We start from the raw sequence: 14,563 nt of genomic DNA on the forward strand, positions 1-14,563 counted from the left end.
CCCATTCATCTCTGTTTCTTCACCCGCAACCCCTCCTTCTGTGCCTCACAGACGGAGGACTGGCAGGGAAGTAGAGAGGGCTGGTGGAAGGTCTCAGCTTGGAAGCCGGAAGCCCCAGTTTGGGCAAATAGCTGGGTTCAAAGGGAAGGTGATCATGGAGCCAGAGGAGGGGGTGTCCTGAGGAAGCAGGGGGTGGAGACTCTTAGCATCCCTGCTCTTGTCCCCTTTTCTTGTTGCTTCCTCATGACTTTCCCCATATCTTTACAGCAGAGAACACTCATGCCTTATTGGGCCCCATTCAGGCCACCGTTTCTTGGCGGGGTCCCAGGCTCAGCTACATCCTTCTCCTGCTTCCATAGGCTCTGGTAGCTGGCAGGCAGGGAACAGATCTTATGGAGTTTCCATTCACACTGAGGGCCAGTGACTCAATGCAGCTGGGAGTCCAAGGACAGTCCTCCCCCACTCAGAGCTGCCTCAGGAGGGAGCGAAGCCCTGACGATGAATTTCAGGCAGTGGGTGAAACCCTTCCCAGTCATCATCTGCTCACATGGACCAAGGACACTCCCAAGATGGGACCCAGTGAATCCCAGAAGTCACAGAAAGGAGGAGGGCAAGGAAATAGAAGAGATAAACAGTAATTGTCTCCCTGGTAGACAAAAGCCAGCCCCATGAGGCACCTGCTGTGTGCACAGGAGGACTGGGCTCTCTCCCAGTTTCCCAGAAGGCGCTGTGGCCCTTTAAGGAAGCTGGTACATACTGGAGCCTGAAATTACCAAGCCTGAAATAAGGCTTACGTAAATGCCAATTTCTTGTGGGGCTTTTTTGTATGGTTTTTTTAAAAAAATGTATGATATATAATGGGTTCTTTTTGCAGAATGTAGCCTCTACTTAAATTATATCTTAATTAAAGCTCGTTGTGTTGTAAAGACGTGATGGCAGTTATACCTTAGATGCGAATACGCTCGGCAAAGGGCGGGGAGCTGGACAAGGAACAATTGCTCATTATGCTGCCTTCCTTCGGGAATCTGCTGCTCCAGGCTGGGGGTGGGGGGCGGGGCCCCAGAGGGGGTTGCTGGGGGCAGAGAGGAACAGAGGTCTGGGCTGAGCAGAAGCCCGCACACCCTCCTCTCTCCTCCAGCTGCCTGCTCACCAGGCCGCCTCAGCACTGTACCTGGCAAGGGTGCCTGGCACACATCAGACCAGGGAAGGCACTAGAAACCCACCTGTCAGACCCTTTCTCCATGCACAGAAAGAACCTGATGTCCAGAGAGGCACAGGGTACAGAGATAGGAGGGCAGAGCTGGGATGCTGGGAAGAGAGGCGGTGTGTGTAGGACATGGGGCAGCACCCAGAGTGGGTGTGGGGGCCTGCCCAGACCATGTCTTTGCAGTACCTCTGTTGTCCTGGTGGCCCAGCACCACCGCAACCCCCCAGAGGACCTACCAGGAGCACGAGGATGATGGGGCCTTGGTAGATGTAGTCCACCAGGTCACCGGGCTCTTTGCCAAACCAGCACCTGCCAAGACAGGGTGGCTGTGGGTGGACTGCTGAGCTGTGCTTGGGGAACTGCTCTCAAAATGGCACTAGTGTCCCTTTCTGAGCCCCATTCCCAGGGCTGCCTTCCCAGGATGCTACGGTGGGCAGCCCCAGGCCCCCTGGCCACCTTGGCTGGGCCCTGAGCTGTGCTTTCCTCCACATGATGGGTCTGGTTTCCCAGTAGGACTGAGGGCAGACCTGGGGGCTCCTCCTCAGCTCCCTGCCCCACTGCTGGGCAGGGCTGGGCATTCAGGAGGCACAGGGACAAAAGGAGAGCTGGGCTCCCTCGTACTGGCCCAGGGCCTAACTGCCACCTGTTCCCACACTGTTCGAACTTGCTGCTCTGTGTGCCAGGCACTGGGCTATACAAGGGAGCTTCCTCCAACCCGGGCCCTGTCTTCCAGTCTTTGAGCTGAGCTGCATACACCCAGTGAAGGGAGCCTGCTGCCTGGCTCACCTCACTGTCTGCCAGAAGTTGAGTTTCTTCTACAGGAATGCCAGCTGGGAAAGCGCTTTACTATCTAGAGGGAGGGTAGGGGCAAGTTTCAGTTTGGCTGTGCCAGAAACAAGTTTGGTAACTGTATCCTGCGTAGCCAGTGCACAGCAGCAGAAATCTCCCCTACTGCCTCCTAGCACCTAAGTTTCTGGTCTCTACTTGAATACTTCCTTTAACAGGAAGCTCACTACCTACCATGGCAGCCCTCCTCGTGTTGGGCTGCCCAACATTAGGGCTCCATTCTTGCCTTCACCCCTTAAATCCAGTCTGGTATCTCCAGCCCCTGCAACTCTTGGAGATCTTCACACAGAGACTTAGGTTCCCCAGTGCCCCTTCTCTCACCTTCTGGGACCTGACTTCTTGTTTGCTCTGAGGCTGACTGTGACTCAATATACCAGCCTCTGATGCAGGGAGCCCCCTGCGACAAGACACTGCCTCCAGGGAGACACTGGAATGTCCAAAAATAAGCTCTGGGTGGCTCTAGCCTCCACTACCATCTGGATGGAAAGGCTGAGAGCTCAGTCCTTTCCATGTATCTTTGGTCAGCCCTGCCACATCCAGCTCCAAGAAGGAGCACATTCCAGAGGCCACCAGGGTCCTGCACATGGCGTACCTAAAGAAATGACGATCTCTAATTGAATTCAACAGACAAAACTGCCTTAAGCCTTCCCATGTGAGTACTTCTGGGTGTGGGAATGTTCTGTCTGTCTAAGGACAACAGGAACAGAAGCCCGCCCAGGCCTGGCTAAGCTCCCACCCTGTGGCAGAGCCGGAGCCCAAATCTGGGGATCTGACCTGTCTAGATCCCACTGCCCTACTTACTGTTCATCTTCATAACAGAGTTTGCCAATGGCCCAGGCGACAATGATGGGGCAGGGGACACCTGAAAGAAGGACAGATACGAGCTGCAAAGGACAGACAGTGGGAAAGGGACCCTCTTGTAGGACTCAGAGGAGGGGACTACAGGAGGCCTTGGATTATGTTTCTGCTCTTCTAGCTGCAGCCCATCTGTGACCCCGGGGTGTCCAGTCCCCAGGCCTCTGGCTCTACTCTCAGCTGTCTTCCACATGCAGGGGATGGTGGTGTGATTTTTGAGAGTTCAGGACAGAGACAGAACCAGTCCTTTTCTCTTTAGATGCCAGAGGTATTGGCTGGGTGGCTGAGGCAGAGGAGGAGGGCTGTCTGTGGGAAATCCTCTAGGGGGCTTCTCAGCTCCTTCCTTGCCAGCGTGGAGGAAGTGGCTGCATCCTGGGGCTGTTCTGGGGAGGCAGTGAAGGCTGTGTCTCAGATCCAAGATGAAGGGAGAGGACTGTCTGTCGGACACCCCCCACGAGGCCCCTGGGACCCTCACACCATCCCACGAAGAGGAAGATCCACTTGCGCAGGCGCTCAGTGGAGTAGGTCATGACGATGGCCGTGTGCAGGTAGCAGCCCTCCACGAACATCCAGAAGAAGTTGGTGACCACGAAGTAGTTGAAGATGGTGGTGATGCAGCGACACCAGACCTGCACACAGGACAGGGTTGTCAGGAGCTTCTTGGGGCTCATGCAGGCCAGGTCCTCCCTAAGGGGTTTTGTGGACACAGCCTCCTACTTGGAGAGGTTCATCCCGCCCCAGCTCTTGCACTCTGGGATGGAGTTAAGGCACCATCCCCCTGACCCCAGTGGGCTTTAACTTCTCAAGAACACTGTGGAATTTCCTTTTTAAGAATGGGGAAGCTGGAGGCCGGGACTGAACAGTGTCGTTGGGTTCTCCTTGTCATGTCTGGAGTCACCTTCCATCCCTGGCAAGTCAGGCTGCTTTCCACAAGGGATGGAATATGAGCTTTCACCCAGACTCAACTGCAGCAAAGGGAGTGAAATGGTCACATGAGGGTGGGGTTCTCAGGGCCTCCGGGTGTGGGGATTCGGGATGTGTGGTGGGCAGCACTGGCTCTGGAGGGGGCATCACTAGCTCTGGGGCCTCCGGGAGGTTGCTGCCCTCTCTGAGTGCCTTGCTGGGCAGTGAAAGGAAAGGAAAGGTGGCACAGACAGGCACCAAGGATGTGCTATGCTGTGCTCAGGGCTGCTGCTTGGTCTGCCTCCCCAGCACAGAAGGATGTGTCCCTGTCCCCCTGAGCAAGGAGGCCCTGCTGAGCACCCGCTCTGGGAGACAGGAAATGGAACAGCCTGATCAGAGCCACGCAGAGCCAGGGTCCAGCTGCAGCCCTCCAGGCCTGAGCTTGCAACCACCCCCAGCATTGGTCTCCAGGGACTTTAGAGCCTCAGGAGGGTGAGGAGGCAGCCAGCTATGATGTGAGCCAGCTTGGGATCTGGGGAGTGCTGGGACACCCACATCGTCCCTGTCCAGCTCTGATGCCCTGGCCTGTGCTGAGCTGCCAGCTTCTCTGTGGCTTTGCCTCATAGCCCGAGCCCAGATCCTAGGTCCATATGGTCATCTGCCTCCTTGGTTCTAGAAGGTTCTGCTGAGGTGGGAGGCTAAAGGTCCCTCCTCCTAACTTTGCCTGTTCTCCAGGCTACACTGGGTCTCATTAACACAAGCCAGTACTGGGCCTGGAAGGCACTGGATGTTGGACCGTACTTGTTCGGCCCTGAGGCAGGGCCAGTTTAAGGGTCAGACCAGGCTGGCTATCTGCACAGGTTCAGGCCAACCTAAGAAAATGGACTGAGAATTCGCCAAGAAAACAGTGTGCTGAAGACCTGCACTGATCCCATTCTAGTCTACAGTTGACAATGATTTGGCCATAGCACAGTAGCAACTGACAAAGCTGCCCATCACAACACATCACATCAGTATGCCTTGTGATCTTGAAGAGTCCCTTAAACTCTCGGAGGCTCAGTTTCCATATCTGTGTAATGGGGACAATTTTCCCAACCTGTCTCATTGGCATGAAGTGAGATAAGGCTCAGCAGGAGTTAGTGCCAGCCCCCTTTCTTAAGGGACCTGACCCTACAGGATGGGGAAAGGCATAGGGTAAATTTATCTGCTCTCAGGTATAAGCAGCTGGGCCCTAGCCTCCCTGTCCCTGGGGGAACAATGCCTGGGTGGAGGCAAGCTTAAGTCTGGTTTGCACATGAGGATCAAGCAGACAGCCCCCCTGCCCCCGCCCAGCGCCCCCACCCAGCACCCCTGGCCCGGCCCGGCCTAACCCAAGCATCCCCAAATGGTGACCTCGTTGCTCTCGTGCACTTCGTGGTCAATGAGCTGCAGCAGGAACCACATGACATTTCGCAGGATGAAGGTGGTGACAAGGTTCCAGTGGATCACGTTCCGCAGGCAGCGGATGCTCCTGGGGGAGGCCAGGTGAACCCAGGTCAGCCGGGACAGGTCCCCCAGGGTCAGAGCTCCTACATGGCTGGGGTTAGGGACCAGGTGGGTTAGGGATCAGGTGGGTTAGAGGCTAGGCAGAGACTCAGCCTAGGGTGGAGGGGTGCTGCATGGTGGCCATGGTTGGGCCTGCTTCACACCTATGTGCCTGCTGACGACCAGTGTCTGGGCCCCTGTCCCAACCCTCTCTGTCTACCGGTCCTAGGTCCTTAGGGGAGGGGGAATGCCGGGGAGAGATGGGAACGAGGAGAGGGCAGGGCAGGAGCAGACTCACCGCAAGGCCAGGAAAAGCAGGAAGGCGGCCACCAGGGCCACCATGGAAACACAGTGGCCCAGGTAGTTGACCACAAGGGCAATGCGGTAGTGCAGGTCATACTTCCTCTGCTGGACAGATAACAAACATCGCAGATGGAGGCACGGGTACATAGCACCAGACTGGGCCCTCCAGCCATGGCCATCCCCGTGTGTCTTAACTCTGGGGGCCAAAAGAGGCTTTATGTGTCCCTCTGTCCCCACACCTCGCCCCTAGAACCTGTTCTAGGGGGCCCTGGTGGCTCTAGTTATAAATGGCCATGGTCAGCTGTCCCAATATGCATTTGGGAGGTACACTTGGATATAGTCTACTCAGAGATATCCCAGAGATACAGGCACAGATTTGGAAAAAAAAAAAAAAAGAAATCTAGACTCTGCAATGCTATATCTGCCTGCTCGCACCTGAGCAGGCTGAGCAACCAAGGCCGAGGCTGAGCTGGGTCTCAGTTTTGACATCTGTAGAGTGGGGCCAACCTGCCCTCCTGCCTGAGGAGCAGTGACGGGAGGAAGTCTGGGGTGCACTGAGATCGGTCTGCCCCGGTGCAGCTAGAAGGCGCCTGACTGCCAAACACGGAGGAATGCTACTCAGACCAAGTAGGTCAGTTCACTTTTCATTACCACCAAGTGCTGCCTACTCTAAACAAAGTGATAAAAGAGTCCAGCTGCAGAGAAAGCAGGAGCAGGCCCCACTTCCCACGGGGAGAGCCCCTGGGGGTGCACTTGTTTCCAAACAGAGTCACAGACTCCGCGTGCCAGATGGGGAAACTGAGGCTCAGCAGCATGCAGCCTTTAGGTGTCAGGGAGCGCGGGTCCCATGGTCATTCCCTTGTCCTCCATCAGCTCAAGCTGTCCTGGTGGTGGAAGTGCGTGCCCTCCTTCCTGACTCCCAACCTCAGCGTCGGGGGCAGAGGGGCAGGGCGGGAAGTGCAAAAGGAATGTCTGGGTGACACAAGGACGGACTCTGTCACCCTTGGGATCCTCTGTGCGCTACCTGAATCCCAACACCTGTGTGAAGACAAGGGTTGGGGCAGGTGGGGCTACTCACCTTGTCATCCAAAATGGGCTCACACTGTGAGTAGTTGATCTTTGAGGCCCACGTCCCATTCTCTAAGCATTCTCGGTAGGCATTCCCTACAGAAGATGCCAACCACCAAGAGTCAGGTCACTCCCCTCCTCAAGAACCCTCTCTGGCTCCCTGGTACCTACAGGATAAGGTCCACATTCCTTAGCTTCCCTGAGCCCAGAAACACAATGCATGTCTGAGAGTTTATGTGAAAGTCATTGATGTGAAATTTGCTAAAGAATATGTTCCCACCTATTTTACACACAATCTTCGATTAGCTCTTTGCATACTTTCTTTCATTTTATTTTGTGCTGCAAAGCCAAGTCCAACTGTGAAGACTGGGGCGTGGCTAAAGATTTGCTGGTTTTCAGCACAATGAAGAATCGCCATTCTTGCCTTAATCATTTTAGGGTTATGTGCCCTGCACTTCTTTTCACCAGTATCAGCAGCTGCATTTTTATAACAACTACCATCTGTGCACATGTGTCTCCATGTACCAGGCCTTCTTCCTGCACACGGTCCTTACAAAGTGGCTGCTGGCAGGGCATTAACTCATCTTTCCAAGGAGGAAACCAAGGCAAAAAATGTTAAGCTACTTGCCAAGTATGCAAAGATGACAAGAGGACTACAGCCTAGCAGGTCTGGCTCCTGCTCTTATGTTCTTGACCTTTAGGCTACCAAGTTGCGGCAAAAGGCAACGAGGGAAAGTTGGCGACACGGGACTGTGTGCCTGCCTGGGAGCTCCCACTGCCAGGGAGACCATGCGATGTCTTTAGCTATTTGAGAGCCAATATCTGTATCAAACTGGCAATGTGACATGTGAGCAGGCACTTTGGAGCAGCGGTGGCTGGAGTGCCAAAGCACAGGTTTCATCACAGGGAACGTGGGAAGGTTGAGCAATGTGCACGCTTGCCTTTCTTTCCATCCTAGCTCTTACTGTGAAGGTGGAGCTCCGCGGCCACCCCCTGCAGATAGCCCACCCTCAGCCTCCACTGGGAGGTCCCTCCCATGGAGAAGGGGGCCTGGCTCTGCAGGCCTTCCGCCTCCCCAGCTCGATTATGCATTCAGAGTGATCCACTGTTGGGGTGTTTTGGGCCAAGGTTCTGCCCTCTAGCTAGTGGGCAGCTGCTACGAGCTTCTTCTTGGCTTGTGTTAGATATACAATGTAAGGCTAATTAAAACAAATCTCTCACAGAGCACAGAGTCACAGAGCTGGAGGGGGACCTTAGATTGTTTTTGGAAGCAGTGAGTTCTAAAATAATTAAGTTATTTAAAAATCCACTTCCGCTGAGCTGACGATGAGTGAAAAGCAATGGAATCATGGAGGAACACTTGGCAAAGAGCAAAAACAATGGGAGAGATTCTATTAGATTAATTATTCTTTAATTTGGTGCTCTGAGCACATAAATTTTTCAAGTTCAGAGTTGGTAGTGGCCTAGCCTTGCCTCCAGGGCCTGGCAGTGCAAGGCATGGCATCTGGCTGGGTCCAGGGAGACTGTTGGGGGCTTCCTGGTCTCACACTGATTCTAATCCTTAAAAACAGAGCAGTTCCTTGTCTCTACCCCTCCACCTGACTTTCCAGGTGGGCTTTGAGCATCTAAAGCCTGGGACTGTCTTCCTCAGTGACACTGGAGCCCCTGAGAGGGAGGAGCTACTGCAACACATAAGACCAATGACATCACAGTGAAGGTGTCTTGGAAGGACAGATCCTTTTGCAAAATGCACAGTCTCTTTCTAGTGTGGCCTTAAAGTCCCTCTGAACAGGTCTGTATGGTGTGAGATACACCCCACTCCTGGCTGGGGCTCAAAGGCAGAAAACATTACCTTCTTGATAAATATTTATAGGTGTTAACCAGTTGTCCTCAAGTTCTGTGCTAGGCTACTTCCTCCAGGAAGGCCTCTCTGATTGTTCCTACTCCACTGCTCTCTTGTTCTTTCCTGAGCACCCTTAGTCCTAATGACTGGAGCCCTGCATTCCAGCCCTTGCCTGCAGCCAGCCTTGAGGAGGCCATTGGGGTGAGTCTGCTATTGCTGATAAGGTGGGGGCTCCCTGAGATCAGAGTTCAGCATACTTACTTCCCAAGTGTGAGATCTCATGGTGGCTTTGTCCACAGGGTGCATTTGTGGATGAGAGTGGTCTGGATGGAGATGCTGTTATGGGGTCCTTTTCTGTCCTCACACTGATCCTTCAGAGGTCCCAAATTCTGTGCATTCTGTCTCCTCCTTTCCTTTTTCTGGAATCTGCTCCCTCTGTCTGCCCACCCAACAGTCCTCTCTCTGGTCCTCTTTCCTGGATTGGCACAACATCCTCCTTTCTTGCCTCTCTACTTCTATCCCTCAACCATGCTTTTTCCTGCTTAAATGTCACCAGTGCTTTTTTATTGTTCTTGAAAATAGAGTCCAACTTCTCAGCTTGGTACCAAGGCCCTGCATGCCCGGTGCCCTGTCCACCACTCCACATCCAGCTGAGATTTGCACCAACAGACCTGGAACATACCTGGCCCATCCTTGAAGCATCTTCCTCACACTCGCTTGCTGTTCACAGATAAACTCCTACCTATCTTTTATACCCCAGCTCAGATCCCACCTCCTCTATGGGCCTTTGCCCAGCACTGCAGATCTGAAGCAATTCTTTTTGTTCCTATAAGAACTCCCTTCTTCTACCTATTTCCATATTTTAGAACACAGGCCTTCACACTTCATTGATCTTGAACTACAGTAACACATTTTTGCATTACACTTCAGCACACATCCCTCCCCATTTGAATCCAGTTTCATAAAGCAAAATTTATCTTGACAACAGCTATAATGTTTTCTTCTCTATGCTGTTCTAACATATTCTATTCATTTCATATACAAATGCTGGTCATGACCCACTGAATTGATTTCACAGTCCACTATTATCCCACAGTCCACAGTCTGAAAAGCAAAAATGTATGTTAGAGCACTTGCCATAATTCATTATGGAGTTTATCCTTTTGGACCTAATCCTTTCCACTGCACTTGAGCTCCCTGGGGACAGAGTAGGCAGAGATCAGACTGGACCCCTGAGCCCCTGCTCAAGAGCTAGCCAATGAGTCTATGTGGGCTGTATCGAACTCACTTAGATCTGCTGCGCTGTGAGCAGCACAGTGTGTGATGTGGGACATGGGAATAGGAGGAGTGTCCCTCTGGGGGCTCAGTGCTATCTGCGGATGAGGCACTGGAGAACTCAAAGAGACAAGTGTGTGTCCTTTGAGGGGGAAGTCTAGTGCTGCTAATGAAGGTGCCAAGGCCTCAGGCACAGCTTTGGACAGAAGTGAGCAAGGGCCCCAGAACCACAGGAGGATGGGCATGGAAATGCTGAGGGAAGGTGGCCGGGCCAGAACTGCAGGGCTGAATGTAGTGAGGTAGGTGCCCGTTACCACAGCAACACAGGCGCCCCAGACGAGGATCGATGCCAATAGTGTGCAGAGTGGCCTGCTGGGGGCATTAGGGTCTGTTTGATGCAGGCAGCGTCTTTTTTTGCAAAGCTCTGTGGTTTAGGAAGCCTGGTCCCTGTCTCCAGAGTGGCCCTACTGTGTGGCAAGCCCCTGAAGAACGATAGTTCTTCACTCAGACACCAATGTTTCTGGTTCAGGCAGTCATTTGGAGTTGTTCAGACCTTGGCTTGGAGATGGGAGCCTATAATCTAGCCATGATTTTGTCTGTGGCTGGCTAGGTGACCATGGGTAAGTACCTTACCTCTTGGTCTCAGTGCTCCTGCTAAGAAAAAAAAAATGTAAGTTGGCTCCCAATGGAGCTACTGGCATCACAGGAGAGCCAATCATTTCACGCCCAATTTACCAAATTCCAAGCCATTGTGACAACTCCAGGCATACCTACATTACTTTCAAATTCTCTCTACACTGGTACCTCGATTTCTGATGATCTTACTGGCAAGGCATGGACCATGGGAAATAGAGCCTGTGAAGGACCATTTCTGGTTATAGGTATGAGAGAAAAAGACCAAGTGGCAGATTGGCAGGAGAGAGAGTAAGTGAGGCTGTGTTGGTGGTGGGGCAGCAATATGGTTATTTGATATCTGGCAAGAAAATGACGAAGATGATGGCAGAGAGGTAGGGAGCAATGTTTACTGAAGGAATGGCCGGTACACAGGCTCAGAACTTTCAGCACCACGGACAGCAAACGCTCTATCGCTCTGTCCTTCACCACCTCCAGCGCTCACTATCACCTTGGAGAGCTCCTGAGAATTTGCCCTCCCACTTTGTAGCCACATCACTGCCCTGTGCCCAATTCGAAGAAATCAAGCTAATTCATATCTCTCTTAAGATTCAAATCAGCTCCAGTTCTTCCAGTGGTTTCCATGATGGCTTAAGCTGCCCTGAGGGTCCACCTGCTCACTTCTTGGCTCAAGGTGGGCTGGGATTGTTCTCTTGTTGACTCCTGTGAAGAAGCCATGCTTTCCCATCCAGCCTGGAGGCGTCTTGGAGTATGAATTTACCTTCTTCTGAGATTCCCTAAGGGGTGCCTTCCCTCCTTCTTCCTTAAGCACTGCACAGGGCTTAGCATGCATGGCCCTCAGGATGGATCAAGGCTGATACTGTTGCTTAGGTTACTGGGGAAGTCAATGAGGGCAAAATGCTCGGTGCAGACCAAGAGGGCAGTATGCCACTTCAGATGCCCAGGCTCCACCAAGATGCATGGCAAAGACAAAACAGTCAAACATATGAACAGGAAGCATCCAGGTCTCTCTCATACACCCTGCTGCTAAGCCAACCCTGCTGCCAAAACCTCAGCCACTGCAGTCCAACCCACACTGAGGAGAGGGTCTGTCTCAAACAGAAAGTCTGAGGACAGCATCCACAGATTCCAGGCCCCATCGGCACTTGGGAGGGTTAGGCGGGAGGATTGCAATGAGTTCAAGGCTGGCCTGGGACAGAGAGTTAGTTTAAGGCCAGTTTGAACTACAGAGTGCATTCTTGTCTCAAAAACAAACAAAACAAAATAACCCCACAGATACCAAAATCTTGGTTATTAAAGAAAGCACCTTGGAAACAGAATTAGTGGGTGTCTCTTTAGGAATTTACGAGGGGATGGTAACCTCTCCCTCATTTGATCTGGTGGGGCCCAAAGAGGGAAAGAAAAACAAGAACTCTCTTCCCTGAGACACACTTTCTCCTGGGATGCCCTAAAGTCAGTGTCTCTGGAAGGAAGAGGTCTCTCCCTCCATACTGCATTCTGGCAGATGCAGCTAGCTGTGCCACTTCTGCAGGATCGTGGCCACTTACAGTCCAGGTTGCCAAAAGAGGAAACCTTACTATCAGCCCCCTCACTGCCTCGAGCTGGACTCTCCAGAGCCAGCCATGTCCTTCTTGTCTGGCTTGTGCTTTGCTTGGAAATCTTTGACCTTGACTTTGAGTCACTTTTCTTCCATTTGTGGGAGAAACCTCCTAGCTAATCTCTTTTGCAGCCTGCCCACTATTGCTTGGACTGGCCTGTGGGGCATGACTAATTGCTTTCACTCCCACCTAAGAGCCACTGGGGAACTGTGGCTGAGCTAGGTGGTCAGGGGCACAGTCATGGTGCCAACGGTGCATTCTTCCTCAGTTGAGGTGCATCTCCCCGAGATGATATTCTTCTTCCTTGGCCCTGATGTGCAGCAAACTACTTGGGACTGGGTGGGTGGCTCTGGGTCCACCTTGCACATTTCTGCTTGATTTGAATTACAATGTATTGGTAGTAAGGGTCAGACAGATAGGCACATTCACCTGGTCCCAGTTTATTCTGTTTTGAGAGACTGGGAATCTACCATTGCCAATGCAGACCATAAGTAGCAAAGGCCTCTCAGGAGCCATCTGCATGTGACCCTCTCAGGGTCAGGGAAATTTTGTTTCATTTCTGCTGTGTTATATGGACACTGGCCTTTGGGCTTCATTTGGCTACTCTGGGTCTTCAGAAGTGCTTGGCTCCCTATTCCCATAAGACTTTTTCACTCACAATACCCTGCCAACCTTGAGTAGGCACGGTGAGGTAACAGTCCATACCCACAGGAAATGGTGGGAAACCAAGTGAGGAGGCACTAAGTCATTTAACAGAGACCACGCTGGGGGCATTGACAAGGGGAGGAGGGTGAGTGCAATCCTGCTCAGTGTGAGGTCACTGCTACTCCAGCAGAGGAGCCTGTAGGAAGAGGTTCTGTCCTGTGCTCCAGCCTCTGCTGGAGCCTACTCTATCCTGCTGTCCCTAGCCACACTCAATGGGCCTGTCGCCATGACACCAGCCTGCAGAGGAGGGTAGGGAGAAGGGGATCAGGGGACCTTTGGAGCAGAGGCTGCCCTGGAACAGAGCAAGGTCAGAGTGGTGGTGGTGGGGCTACTTAGCACACCGAGACTGAGGCCCAAAAAAGGGAAAACCTGCCCAGAGGTGAGACAGTCAGCAACATGAGCAGCATTTGAATCAGCTCTGAGCCCACAACTCCCATGGAGTAGAACAGGGAGGGTCCATCTCTACCTGGCAGAACCCCATGTCCTCCCTCAACATCAGCATTCTTTTAGGGGGCTGAGGAGCTGCTTGTCTCTAATACTTTTGGGGACCAGACCTTCCCATTCTAGGTAGACAGACTCCCACCTCCTCCCAGACAATATCCAGAGCCAGGAGAGTTGCAGGGCCCTCAGAGACAAAGTCAGACATACCATCCCAAAATGAGGATGGCCATCCTCTGTGTGGGTGGGCCTTCTTGCACCCAAGGACATGGTCGCTCCTCCTTCCAGGCCCCAGGCCATCTTCTACTCCCTCCACTTCTGTCTCCTGGCACACAGTTCCCTAGCTGGGTACAGGGAGCCCCCATGCAGTGGAATCTTCCCAACCTGCCATAGCCCCTGAGATCAGTATATCCTCTCTTCCTTTTGTATATGAAAGAAAACTAAGCTAAGACACGAAGGAGAATCTGCCAGTCACTCGGTGAGTCATGGCAAAGCCAGGTTAGGCCCAGCCCTCCAGCATCTGGGCTGGGCTCCTCCTGTCTCCACCACAGGCCTGTCTATTGTGCACCTGGTTTGAGGTGTGTGGTCAGCAGGGCTCAGACGACTGCACTTGGGGCCCAGTTAACGTAGGTAGAAGAAACCCTTCGGAGAGGTCTTCAAGGGTCCCTGGGGGTGGAGGTCCTCCTACAGGAAAGCTTTAGGGCTTCAGATTCTGCTGTAGTTGCTGCTGGGTCAGGGAAAGGACTGGAGGATGCTGTACCCTCGGACCTACCAGGCAGGAAGGAGGAGAGGGGAGGGGCTGGTGAGGATCTCAGCCAGCCTTGGATTTAGGTTTAGATGCTAAGTCCTAAAAATGAAGAGGCATCCTTCCAGAGCATTCCAGTCCTGTGCCAAAGGTCTATGGACAAATGACCTGCTCCCTCAGGCTAGCAGAATCTAGGCCATGCCTTGGCCTGGCATTCACTGCTGCAAGACCTTCAAGGTCCACCCCAGCCCTCCAGGAACTCTCCCACAAATGCCCCAGTGCCACCAAGCCCTCTTTCCAATCTCTGACTGTGGGTTGTGACAGTCCTGGTCTTTAAGTAGCCTGAGTCTCCTTGAGGGCAGGGCCCAAACTTTCTTGTCACCTTTGCCTCCTTGGGGTTCCAAAGGAGATGCCTGCCTAAGCAGGCAGGCTCAATGGGAGGTCGCTCTGGCTGGAGACCACTCAGCAGATGGGTTTCTATTTTAACACAACCAACGCTTTGGCATGTTTCTAGAATGGGGTGAGGCTAGGCGGGTGTCCTCTCTTTCCCCGTCCTGGCAGATGTGCAGCACAGATGGGCACAACTGATCTCGGAGGGCCATGGCGAGAGTCTGAGGTCA

The 14,563-nt window shown here is 52.9% G+C and overlaps 1 protein-coding gene across 8 annotated transcripts in view; it reads right to left on the reverse strand.

Annotated features, from left to right (window-relative positions):
* Crhr2 (corticotropin releasing hormone receptor 2) overlaps positions 1-14,563 on the reverse strand; it is a 44,052-nt gene that overhangs the window by 9,878 nt on the left and 19,611 nt on the right. For 3 of the 8 annotated variants that reach the window (XM_013510477.1, XM_013510481.1, XM_013510480.1), the window contains 6 exons: positions 6,717-6,802; positions 5,634-5,743; positions 5,204-5,387; positions 3,384-3,537; positions 2,855-2,915; positions 1,444-1,516 (listed from right to left, as the gene is read on the reverse strand). In XM_013510477.1, the coding sequence (XP_013365931.1) occupies positions 1,444-1,516; positions 2,855-2,915; positions 3,384-3,537; positions 5,204-5,387; positions 5,634-5,743; positions 6,717-6,802 (668 nt within the window). The remainder of the gene's footprint in view (positions 1-1,443; positions 1,517-2,854; positions 2,916-3,383; positions 3,538-5,203; positions 5,388-5,633; positions 5,744-6,716; positions 6,803-14,563) is intronic. The other 5 variants (XM_005377503.2, XM_005377505.2, XM_005377502.2 and 2 more) reach the window with 3 other exon arrangements.

Source organism: Chinchilla lanigera, unplaced genomic scaffold, assembly GCF_000276665.1.
Source record: "Chinchilla lanigera isolate Chin_1 unplaced genomic scaffold, ChiLan1.0 scaffold00009, whole genome shotgun sequence".
In the NCBI taxonomy this organism is placed as follows: domain Eukaryota; kingdom Metazoa; phylum Chordata; class Mammalia; order Rodentia; family Chinchillidae; genus Chinchilla; species Chinchilla lanigera.